The following is a 12,817-nucleotide window of genomic DNA, read 5'->3' on the forward strand; positions in this document are numbered from 1 at the left end:
TTGATGTATTTTAGTTTCTGCAGGTTCAGGCACTTATAGGAGATCCAGGGGAGCTTTTAGATATCTCTGTTCTTTATTCCTTTGGGGTCAGCCAGGCCCTGATCTCACAAGTACACCTGTAGTTTATTTTCATGTGCATGAGTAGTCTCAGTTCAGTTAAAATGTGTTTGCAGGATGAGGGTCTGTGATTTTCTCCAAACACTGGCTCTGATAATGCTCTTTTTAGAATTAAAGCTCGTGATTATAAATCTCGATGCCAATGGCTAAATTTCCATGTGACGTGTATCTGTCAATGGGGAAACTTCAGGTCTTCAGATAATGTAAAGAATCTTTCTGAGTTGTGTTTTTAACCAGCCATGTCAATATCTGTAATAAATCCCTTCATTTTGCTTGACTCAACATCGATGATAAAAAGTTTTGGGTTTTTTCACTCTTTCTCCCTTCCCCTGAGGAAAAGCAGAGCCTATTTTTCTAATATTTGAAACTTGTTGGCTTTTAAAAATTAGCTTGAAGTACCTTCAGGAACATTATTTGGCCAACTTCAAGGCAGCTCCCAAAATACGTAATGCTTTTGAAAGTCAAATTAAAGGTTTGTTTCATTTAAGTTGTATAGCTGGATAAGATTAAACAAAGTGCCCTACTTGCACACAGCAATCTATGTGGAATGGTTTTTTGATCCTCTTCATGCATATCTAAAATACACCTCCAATTTCTTTTCAGGATCTGGGCTTATTCAGCTTTTACCATAATGGTTCATTAGCCTCCTAGGCTTTTTCTTAAGAGTTGCAGTCAATTTCCCAGCTTTGCTGTTTTACATTAAATTGCTTCGATTTCCTAAATATAGAAAGGGAAGAGAACAGGCAGGAATCATGGCAAGAGGGGTTATTCAGTGCAGATACATCATTTCTGCTTCACAGCATACTTCCAATATTGCGAAGTTTTTGCCCCTGGCTGCAACTGTGCTAAATTTATCAAGTATTCTCAATTCTTAGAGGGTGATTTAAGTATATGCTGCTGATATTGCTTCTTGTTGGTGCTTGTTATTTTGAGATCAATGGGACTTAACATGTGGAGAGAGGCAGGAAAAGGGTGAAACCTTCATCTCTCTGCAGCTTTCTGCAATGTTCCACTCTAAATCTCTTTGAAAAGCCAGTGGTTACTCATCCAAATACTTCCCCTGAATGTCACTGAAATGAAAAATCTCTGTAGTATATATCTCTAGGACATGCTTTCTGGCCCCTGTGGCAGTGTGCTCTGTTGTTTTGGCTGACACAGATGATTTGAATCTCTCTGAACTGTGTGTGTACTGGATGGAGACTTTTTTGTGCTTACCTTCCACCCTCAGGAAATTCAGGCACTGCAGCCCTCTGAGCAAAGCTTTTCTCCTCAGCTGCACAGGGATGAATTCTGCCCTTTCTCCAGCCATTGCATGATCTGTTCCCAATTAATGATCAAGTTATACAGTGAGGTATTTGCAGGTTTCCCCTGTGGAAATAACATTTTCCCTGCTTTGTGCTCTGTTCAACACAACCCCACAGCCCAGGCAGCAGCTCAGCTCCCACACAGCCCCTTGCTCAATCTGCTGGGATGGAGGAGAGAACTAGAAGGGCAGAAGCTCTGTGAGTTGGATAAAGTTTAGGAACAGGACAGAAAAAACCGGAGAGGTGATGCAGCACATCCCCAGCAGGCTGCTGCCCAGCCAGGGCCCCAGGGATGCCCCAGCCCCTTCTCCCTCTGCTCTGCCCAGCGTGGCACTCCTGGCTGGGGTATCCCTGTGCTCAGCCAGGCCAGCTCCTGCCCCTTGTAAATGCAGGTGAACCCAATGGGAAGAAATGACCATGCCTGACTCAATTCAGAAGGCTGAATGAGTTCTTTATTATAACTATGCTAAAATACATTAATATACTATATAAAAGGAGGATACTAAAACTACATACTACTTTCTCTGACTCTAACTCAACTTGTGACCCTCTCTGAGAGTCCAGCCCCAGGTGGGTTGGATTGCCCACCAGGCTCAAACAATCCTCACCAGAATCCAACCAAGCACTCACCCCAGGTAAACAATTCTCCAAACACATTCCACACGGGAAAAACAAGGAGCAGAAATAGAAATTGTTTTCTCTTTAATTTCTCTCTGTGAACCTCTATGAAAAATCCTGAGAGGGAGAGAAATGTGCTTGCCACACCTGCCTCTCTTCCCTCTCGCTCTCCTGCCACAGGGAAAGGGAATTCCAGCCAGCCAGGCTCAGTGCAGCAATTAGGAAATGATTTTAAAGAGGGTTTTTTTTTTTTTTTTTTTTGGTTTGTGCAATTTGCTCTTTATATCCAGTTTTACCACTGTGATTCCAGGTGTTTGTGAGCTTGGTAACTTTGTCAGAAGTTTTGGAAGCAGGCTCTTGCTGAGTGGAAGAAGCTCAGGGACCCACTGATGTTAAGACAGCAAAGCACAGCCCAGCAAAATTTCATTTTTTCAGAAACTGCTACCTTCAGGTCTTACAAGCTTACCAGTTTACATGAGGTAATACATTTCTTCAACCAAATCTGTCCATAAACCCAATGTAAATGTACAAGGAAATTGCTGACCTCTTAATTAACCACTTCCATAAAATCTGTTATTAACCCTGCTCCAGAGAGTTTTAATACCTTTTGTACCATTACACTGAAAGGCAATTTAATGAATACATGGATTATTTCTCCTGCTATTTAATCTTTTAACACTTTCTTGGCAAGTATCTTTGTGGACTCAAAAGCAGCTCCAGGCTGTGGGACTCCTGCATTTTGCAGCACCCTGTGAACTGCACCCTTGAGAGATACATGGCATTGTGTATTTCCTGTTAGGAGCAGGATCTGGGCCATAAGTATAATATTCAATATGGGAAACAAGACCAAATATTGGGTGCACAAGAGTAGAAATTGTAGGGGGTGAAGGGGGTAAGTTGTTTTGAAGGGTTGATGTTCTGTGTATTTTGTGATCTGCAGTGTTGTCCTGCCAAATCATTCCATGGCAGCACAAAATAGTTTCCTGCATTTCATGCCATGAAACACTTGCTGCTGCCATTGAGATGCATTTCTTTTATGCAGCTCGAGGTTTTGCCAGGAGGTTGGTTTTGCCATGCTGAAAGTCTCTTTAATTAACGGCAGCCTGCTGTATTTCATTGTTTCTGCCTCAGACTTGCAAGAAATGGTGTTGAATTTTCAACCATCCTGGTGTTACTTTCTGTATATATTTTCCAAAGTTGTTTGCCCTGCAGTTTTCCAAAGCTGTTTGCCCTCAGTGGCCAAGTAAGAGTGCAAAATCTCTCAGTGCACGTGAGAATAGCTGAGCGAGTTTTTTGCCCTCTGGAAATGTGATGGTGAGCATCCCTCCCTTGAAGCAGAAGATGATTGTATCAGTTTGCGCACAGAAATTCGTATTTTGAGAAGCCAAACAGTCTCCTTAGTGCACAGTGAAAAGCAAATATCTTTGGTATGGGCAAATAAGCTGGAGGATTTCTGAGGTTTGAAAAGTGATTGCTACCTTCTCTTCATAGAAAAGCATTCATAGAACCAAATGTAAGTGATGGAAAACAAATTCTTTATTTTTGAGCATTTGATCTATACATGTTTTAAATGCATATTGTTGGAGAAGTCAGTTTTCAGAGTTATGAACCATAAAGATGAAGAGAATGACAACTGGCAAGAGTGAATAAGAAACAAAAGACTGCGTTGCTGTTGAAATGAAGCAATCATTTTTATGGAAAGTTTCTCTACAACAGAAAATTGAGATGAATGAACACAAAATCTTTTGCCTTAATGATTTACTTTCTAGTCTGTACATATTAGTCAGCTTTTAATTACAGTTAAATAGTTTTTAATCTTTCTTTATGATAGCTCTGCAGTACATTCAGAGAGGAACACTGAAGCATGTGAAGGATTTAAGTTTTGTAATTTGTGCTTTCTAGTTAAGCAGAAATAGATGTATTCTCTGCCCATTTGGTTGCCTGCAGAAAGATAAGGAAGTATCTACATTTTGGGGCAGAAGAGGTAAAATATAGGAAGGACTGAAACTGTAGCAGTCATTTGCAGTGGCTTTCAGGGAAGTTTATTTTGTGATGTTTATTTTGTGAAGTGATAATGACCTGGTAAATATTTAAGTTATAAAACAGAACCTGTATTTGAGCTGCTAAAAGCTATTTTAAAATAGAGTTATCAGTGAATGCTGGACTAAATCACAGGTATGCTTGACTTTAGCTTCTTGTATGGATAAATGTGTTGATAAATAACCAGTCCTTATTCTTGGGCATTTTTGATAGCTTTGTGAAGTTGCCTTGGCAGCTCATGCCCAAATATGATTTTTGATTAAAAAAAAAAAGCAACAAAACTTTTGTAATTTGCTACAGAATTGCATTTTGTAAATATATTTTTTAGATGTCACAGTCATCATCACTTTACTTTTAATTAGCATTTGCTTTTTTCCTGATTTCGGGGAAGCGTGCTTTGAAGGCACAGTTAAAGTGTTCCCTTTTGCAAAAGCTTCCCAGTGAGCCTGGAGAGGTGGGAAATGTGGAGCAGTGCTAAAACAGCACGGGCAACCTTGGCAGCCAAGAGGGGCTTTTATTTTTGTTGGGGTTTTGTTCTGGAGGTGCTGTGCTTGGTGTGACTTGAAAGCGGTCAGAGAAGGTGAACCTGCAGCTCCTTAGATCTGTCTCCTGCATCCTAGAAGGCAGCATGGGGTAAGTGCTGGCTCTTTTGTAAATGTTTTCTTTTGAGCATGTACCCAGCAGGGGACAGAAGGTGACATCACCTGTTGGCAGAGCAGAGGTCACTTCTCTGTAATGAAGGGGAGAGGAACAGAGGGTGAGGATGAGCCAAAAATAACTGAATTCATTGTTACTCTGAACACAGAACGTGGAGGAAACCTTTCTGCTTTAAGGAAGTTTATTCTGTAGAAAATTTGATGCTTTCCAAGCAATTGATATAAAGGATACAAAAATATGGCATCAGATGCTTCATTGAAAATTCCTATGGAATATTTTTAGAGGAAGGAAGTTTGACAGTGTATTGAGAGCAAACTCGATATGTTAATACTGTTGAACTGCCACAGAGAAATTATACCTATGCTCAAGAGTTTAATTATTTAGAACTGTAGGAAAACTTTGTTAATTGGTTTTACCTGAGGTTTTCAGTGTATACCTGTTTTTGTCTGGCTCATTACAGCCAGGTGAGGTTCCTCAGGCTGATGGATTGGAAATGCCTGTGTGTAGTTTGGAGGTCAGCACAGCTGAGCCCCTCAGCTGTGCACAATGAAGCCATTAAAGATTTTCACTGGGTTGGGGCACAGTGAAGTGCCTGGATGTTCATCTTGTAGCTGAATGGGGGTTCTTACAGCATTTCTTCTGGGACTGGGATTTTTGGAAGTACAGAAACAGTAGAATGAGGAGGACAATGTCTTGCAGAATTCACAAAATCTTAGAGGCTTGTGGCAGAGGATGGAAGGAGCACGCAGTGGGACTTGAGGACACAAAATGTTTGTGCTGCAGCCCCAAGAGGCTTTGTCTAGCTGCAGAACTCATTGTGGCAGTAGGAACCTGCAGCTGAGGAAAGAGACTGGCCAGGATGGATCTCTGTGTGTGCCTGGGAGGATCCTGACACCCAGGACTGTGCTCAGAGCTGGGCAGGAACCTGAGGTCAGTGGGGATTTCATTCTGGGCTTCAGACACAAACCTTTCCAGAAGGGGCTGAGGGATGGGGTGAGTGCTTTTGGAAAGCCTGTGTGGTTGGTTGTGCACTGCTCTCCTGGCTCTGTGGCTTTGGGGCAGTGGGAGCCTGTGGCTGCTTCCCACATCATGGAAAAGTTGCTTCCCAGAGCCTGTGCAGGCAGACTTTTGGGAGCATGATGTCACACTCAATGTGATTTTAAAAATAGACGAGTCTCTCCTGCTGCCTTGTTTTGTACAGTTTGTATCCTGTCATTTAAAAGGCTACAATGAATAATTTACAAGGCAATAAACCTTCAAGTTTATTTTAGTTTCACAAAGTGATTTCTTGAAAGGACTTATTTGCATAATGCATTTTTGGTTGTTTTAAGATAAAACCACAATTAAACAAGAAATATAACTATCACAGAAAAACAGAGCAAGAAGCTTTTGAGTTGGGAGTGCAGCTATGTGCAGGAAGTCTGTGCTGGGATACATCATCAAAATTACTTGAGCTTGTGAGAGTTAAATTACTTTCTCATCTCAGAGATGGATTTGCAATGTAAATATGCGAGATCCATATGAAAGGCAATAGATATGGAGAAGGAAGCACAGCATTTACTTTGCCCTAGTGTGTCCTTTCTTGCAGGTGTAAGACATTTTCAAAAATTAGCCAGAAATGCTGTGGGATCATGAGCCTGCAATGCATGACAATTGTACACAGTCTTGAGGAAAATAAAATCAGTGCCTCGTTTTCTCAGCAGATCTAAATTGCTGTACAAAATTGAGCTGTTATGTTAAACAGGTAAGAAACCTTTCTTGCCTGGTTTGGCTTGGTGCCAGTGTGCCTTGGAGTGGCTCATACTTGATTTATCTTGTGGTAGATGGAGGTAGTGAATAATAATAGTAACAATAATACCAATAAACAGGAAAAAGATTTTCCCCCTGATTTTTAGGGGGTTGATAAATAGTAAGGATTCAGTGGTAGCACAGTCCAAAATCAACATTTGAGTGATTAAGAAACATTCTGGCTGCAGACTTCGGGATCTTGACAGCATTGTAGCAAAAGTGATGTGTAAATTTGAGTGATACTGGGAGCTGTTGAGCTTAAATGGATGTGGTTATTTAGGCACTGGGAAACTGAAGTTCAGAACTGGTTTGTGGTGGAAGGAACAGCTAAGCACAAGGGCTGAGTAAGCTGGGCTGTTTCTGGAGCATTTGTACCTGGACAGCTTTTGAAGACAGAATAAGTCTACTGTGCAAAACTCTCTGAAAATAACTCAGTTATTTTTATTATCTGATCTGCAAGTTGTATGAGCAAGACTTTTATTTTTAAATCATAAATTAGGAGCATGCGTTGTTTGCACTGTGTAGATTCTTAGCCAGGAATGGGTTAAAACTTGGGAAGAACACCCCCAAACAAACTTACCCTGTTTTGCAGTGTTTTGTCCCATGACACTTCTCACCCTGATTCTCATTATTTAGTAGCCATCAGGATGTCACATGCTTTGGAGACAGCTGAGCTACCACAGGAAGGCTGAAAGTCAATGAAGGTGGAATGCACAGGGCAGCCAAACCACCATGGTCACTACCATCTTCTCCCCTTTTATGTCCTTTTATGTTATGTATCTCTCACTGATATGTTTATACCTGATATTATGGCTATTTATATTTATTTTGGGGTGTTTGTGTGTGTAGACCTGTTAGGGCTCCTCTACATAGCCTAGGGAAGACAGGGATTAGAAAAATAAGCAGAATTTCTGCATTACAGTATGGTGAACATTGAGGCCAGTGGTTTATTTCTCTGCTTGGAAAGTTTTTAAAAAAATTATTTTACTGATAATAGTATTATAGCAAAATTTTGTCAGCTTTTAGCACCTCAAAGTTAGTCTTAATATAAAAGCCAGAAGGTGACACAAGAAGGGTGTATAAGGAATAAAAAAAAAGTTGTCAAATTTCTCATTCATTTAAATTACTGTCTGAAATAATATACATAGTTAGCATGTTAATGCTATATAATATCAGGAACATCATAAATATATGCCTGAAATGTCTGTTTTGCTTGGGTGAGGAGGAAAGTTCAGCATTCTGCATTCAGGTGGCAGAAAATTGCTTATCTGGGCAGGACAGTGCAGTTGGATTTCTATTTTGGTCCCTTCAGAGGCAGAGTGCAGTAGTATACAGAGGAGATTAGGCTGTTAATCACTGAAAGCACTTGAGCAGCACTAAATAAGCAGTGTTCATGGAACTTCCAGGGTAGCTGGTGTCTGGAAACCTGCCTGGAAATCTCCTGTAAATCATTGTGATGGCAAAGAATTGATAGTCAGGTGACCTTTGGTTTTGGAGGCATGTGAAAAATGCCAATCACTTGGGTTTTAAAATTTTAAAAGTTTAATAATAATAAAATGGTTATAAAAATAATAATGCAATTAGAGTAATAAAGTTTAGAGCTAGGACAATTACAAGACATAAAAAGCAAAGAATTAGGGATGTCGGGATGCTCTTGGACACTGAGTCAGAGAAAGCATTCCTTGTGAACAAAGGAATCACCCTTAAACCAATACACTTGTTGCATATTCATACATCCTTCATGGTTATGCATACAATCTATTCTAAACAAGAAACTCTATCTGTTGAATGTCAACTGTTTCCTTTAATCCCCAAGGCATCTTCCAGTCTGAGCAAGGCCTGAAGAAATTAGCTTCTTCTGATAAGAAAACCATAAATTCCTCTCCTTTGGAAGATTTAGGTGTTCCTTAAAGCGAGTATCTCATTCCTAAATAAAAACTTCCCCCACATACACAGTCTCTATTTTAACATTGTGTTGTTACCTAAAACTACATTTAACACACTATGTAAAAGAATTAATACAGCATAATTTCTAACATTACATATATAATATTCATTGTAACATTTGCGAAAACCAATCATAAAATATGCATTTTTCACAAGGCACAATCTTCACCCCACAATTTGGGAATGATTTTGCTGTATTTCACAGCAGGGCTTGCTCAGGTCTGCTCTGCCCCTGTGTGAGCTCCCAGATGTTTGGTATTTGTGTTACTGGTGTGACTGGTTTCACTGGGGTGGGGCTGGGCTGGCAGCCAGGGCTCTGCTTCCCTGCAAGGAGAGCCCCCAGCCCTGCACCGCTGGATTTGTGGGATTTTGGGCACAGGGAGAGCCCCCAGCCCTGCACCGCTGGATTTGTGGGATTTTGGGCACAGGGAGAGCCCCCAGCCCTGCACTGCTGGATTTGTGGGATTTTGGGCACAGGGAAAGCCCCCAGCCCTGCACTGATGGATTTGTGGGATTTTGGGCACAGGGAGAGCCCCCAGCCCTGCACTGCTGGATTTGTGGGATTTTGGGCACAGGGAGAGCCCCCAGCCCTGCAGTGCTGGATTTGTGGGATTTTGGGCACAGGGAGAGTCCCCAGCCCTGCACTGCTGGATTTGTGGGATTTTGGGCACAGGGAGAGCCCCCAGCCCTGCACTGCTGGATTTGTGGGATTTTGGGCACAGGGAGAGCCCCCAGCCCTGCACTGCTGGATTTGTGGGGTTGGGGAAGGTTTCCCACACAGCTGTGGGAGCTCAGTGCAGCTCAGGGGTGTAGATAATGCAGTTAAACAGAAAACTGCTTCATCCAGTGGAACAACAAATAAACTACAATAAAACTTGCTGGACTTTGCCATCTTTTTGTGCACATGGACATCTTAAAGGCCACTTTGTATTAGTTATTGTTGTGTAAGACCTCTTAATTAATCTGCGGCAAGTCATAGTTGTTGCATATGAAATGGAGGACATGCAGGGATGAACTTTATTCCACCCTCATAATTTCCAAGTAAGTCTATGACCCAACAAGTAGGAAAGAGTTGTATTTTTCAATTCATGAGATAATCAAAATTTATTAAATATCAATTGAGTGAGTTTTGAATAAATGGCTTTGTAAAAAGAATAATAATTTAGCTGTGCTTTGAAAGGGAATGAGTAGGGAAAGACAATAAAGCACCACTCAAATTCACTTGTAGTGAATATTCATCATTATGAACTAAAACTTTAATATTGGCTTTGTGATGCTGTGCTGATTATAGAATTTTTGGAGCTGCAGGATTTGTGCCCAGGTAACCAACTTGTGCCCAGACCAACGTTTTGGCTGTTGTTTAACATATTTAAAACCTGTCTGTAGGTTCAGTGGATGAAGGGTCCCTGGCACCTTTGTTTTAACTTGGCATTTTCATATCTTTTGTTCATGGTTAACTAAATTCTCATTTGAGATCTGTAAGCATTTAACTGGAATTGATCATATCTTCAGCTGAGATTCTATTTTATTTGAGCATTCAGATGAAAAGATAATTGATGATTTAATATTTTGACCAGACAGAGCATAAAACTATTTACATCACTGAGTATTTCTCATTTTATCTTCCTTTACTCACACAATAATGAATTCATGAATATCAGACAAGTGCGTTATAGCATGCTGCAGGATCAATTTTCATTTGAAAATGTTTCTTTTCCTGCAGCTGCAGGGGGATCAATTCCTGTGTGACACTTGGTTTGGGATGTTTGTGTGTCTTTGTTTGTTGCTATAGGACACGTGAAAGCACGACCTGAGCCACTGCTATTGCAAGGTGAAAAAGAGGAAGTTTATTTTCCAACTCCAGTATTTATACTTTTCCAAAGGTGACAATGGATTGGAGGGTGAACGTGCCACCTCTCCAATGACATTGGACAAACTACCAGTACATCAAATTTCTCCACCCCTATGAAGGGATGCAAAACAATAGATTGTTTACAGAAAGCTGTGTGAGAAAATTCTCGAACAGAATGTAAACTCAGAAGGCTTTAGGAAATCTTAAGAATCAGAACGACATTTGTTAGTGTGTTTGAAAACTCAGGTGTGATCAACACCACCTGAGTGAAAAGTCTTTCCATTTGAAGTTTTTCCTTAAAATATGGGAGGCCTTGGGAAAATGAAAACCTCGTTCACTGCAGTCATTTCAGAAATTAAACTATTCTTTACTAATGAAGTAAAAGCAGCTGGTTTTGCAAGTCAGCAGCAGCATCAATTTATCGGTGAGAACTTGGTGGGAATTCCTTGGATTAATAATTCATCCTTTAGGTTAGCTGGTTTTGCACAGCCAGAGTTGTTTAATCAGTTGTGCAAGCAGTGCTGGCAGTGGGAAGATCAGGAGCTGCCACCCTGCCAAGTGTTCCTCCTGGGATTTCAGTACTGGGGAACATTGGGATTAACCATCAGAAGTTGGATTAGATAATTTGATTCCTCTCTTCTTAGACATGTCAGCTTTTTCCTTTTGTTTTAAACTTTGTTTTCCTTTATCATTATTATTACTGTTATAAAGAGATCCTAAGAAAACCTCTGTGCCTATTTGGAGGGGTTTGCCACTGGTGATATTGGCATTCCCAGCTCTAACCATGTAAGAACTCCTGAAAATTGCTTTATTTTCCCAGATTTTATTTATGCTTCTCTGTTGCCTTAGCAATAGAAACACTCTCATTTTATCCAAGTTTCTCCTTCCTGTATTCTTTCAAGTATAGGATTTTCCAGCTGTTGCTCTGCCTGAATTTACAAGATACTGAATTTCAATGGATTTTCAAATTTTCAGTTTCTTTATTACTTTTTTCAGCTGCTTCTGTATATTGGAAAATGAGAGCCATTTTTATTTGCGAGTCATTATTAGTGTTCTTTTTTTATTGTAAGCAGCTTCTAGATTAGACTGTCTGTATATGGGTTGAAATATTTTTCACATGTTTACTGACTGTCCTGTCATACTGCCAATCATGCTTTGATGGCAACACATTGTTTGCTCTTCGTTCATAAGAGAAGACTTTAAAAATATGGTTTCTTCAAGGTTGTTCTTTACATTGATTTTGCTGAATAGCCATGATGTTGAATTTGTACTGAGACCTCACTAAGCTGACTCGAGAAAATCTCATGAAATTAAACATCTATCTATAAAAGGCATCTCTGGATTTAGTGTAAGCTGGCTTTTCTCTCTAATGTTAAAACATTTCTATGGCTACTTTTTGCTTTGGGGTAGGATCTGATAAAACAAATTGCTACCTGCTATGTGAAAGTCACCCATGTAATGGTTAATTTAATATTTTTGTCTATTTGGATATGAATATGAATTAAGTTGTTAAAGAGAAAGGAAAACAAATGAAGTTGAGTTCCTATAAAGTAAGAGAAATGACTTTGCAATTTTTTAATGGAATAACTGTGACAAAGTTCTCATGCTTTGCCCTGCAGACTGTAAAGCTTCAGCAGCCCAAGGAGCTGTTGGGAGTAGCAGGCTGAGGATGTTTCCCTTTGCCTCCATCCCCAAGGAAGGACATCTGTTAGAAGTCATAAATTCACTTATTGTGATCAATGGCTTTGGAGTATTCAGTTCATGTATCTTATATTTTCTTTGTGAATCTTGAGGGCAGGAAAAACCATTCCCTTCCTTGCAGAGACTGTGTTTTCCCCATTGCTCCCAACTTGTTTTAGTTTTCAAAGCTGCTGCTTTGGTTTCAGACCTGAAGAGAATGTTGTGTGGCCAATTCTTTTTTTTTTTTTCTGTGTGTACTAGTGAGTTTAAAACTGCCAGTTACCTACATGTAAATCTAGTTCAGTCCATATGCTCTGTAAGTATTTCATTCCTTAAATCCTATATAAGCAGGGAAATGGACTGTTCCACTCAGTAATGATGCAGGATATGAAATGGAAATCCTTGTGGAGTTCTGTGATGTATTTCTGTAATGAGAAAGTTCTAAACACCATAAAGGTTTGAGACCAAATGTCCACTTTCAATCCTACATGAGTAGTATTTGTTCAGAGCATTGCCCAAAATACATCATATTGCCAGAAAAACCACGATCTAAACATGCTGCTAATTATATAGAGGAGGGAAAAAAAAGAAACAAATGCCCAAAACTCAACCAAAACCACAAGGAAAATAAAAATTTTGAGCTCCTTACTAGCAAGTGGAAATAATGAGGAGTAACCTTCTAATGAAGTTCCCTTTGTAACTTCTCTGGTTGTCAGCAGCACACATTAATTTGTTGCCATGGTTTTGTAGGCAAGTTGCTTGTCTTGCTGAACAATCTGCTTTGGTGCAGAAAGTCGTGCCTGTTTTCTGCTGA

The 12,817-nt window shown here is 40.1% G+C and overlaps 1 protein-coding gene across 29 annotated transcripts in view; it reads left to right on the top strand.

Moving 5' to 3' along the window:
• RBFOX1 (RNA binding fox-1 homolog 1) overlaps positions 1–12,817 on the top strand; it is a 1,167,105-nt gene that overhangs the window by 411,240 nt on the left and 743,048 nt on the right. The window contains exon 1 of one of the 29 annotated variants that reach the window (XM_031506148.2): positions 4,693–4,712. The exons of the other annotated variants lie outside the window; for them this stretch is intronic. Within the exon in view, the coding sequence (XP_031362008.1) occupies positions 4,708–4,712 (5 nt within the window). The 5' untranslated portion in view covers positions 4,693–4,707. Of the gene's footprint in view, positions 1–4,692; positions 4,713–12,817 lie in introns of those variants that run through there. 29 annotated transcript variants of the gene reach the window in all.

The sequence above is a fragment of the Lonchura striata genome, chromosome 16 (assembly GCF_046129695.1).
Source record: "Lonchura striata isolate bLonStr1 chromosome 16, bLonStr1.mat, whole genome shotgun sequence".
In the NCBI taxonomy this organism is placed as follows: Eukaryota; Metazoa; Chordata; class Aves; order Passeriformes; family Estrildidae; genus Lonchura; species Lonchura striata.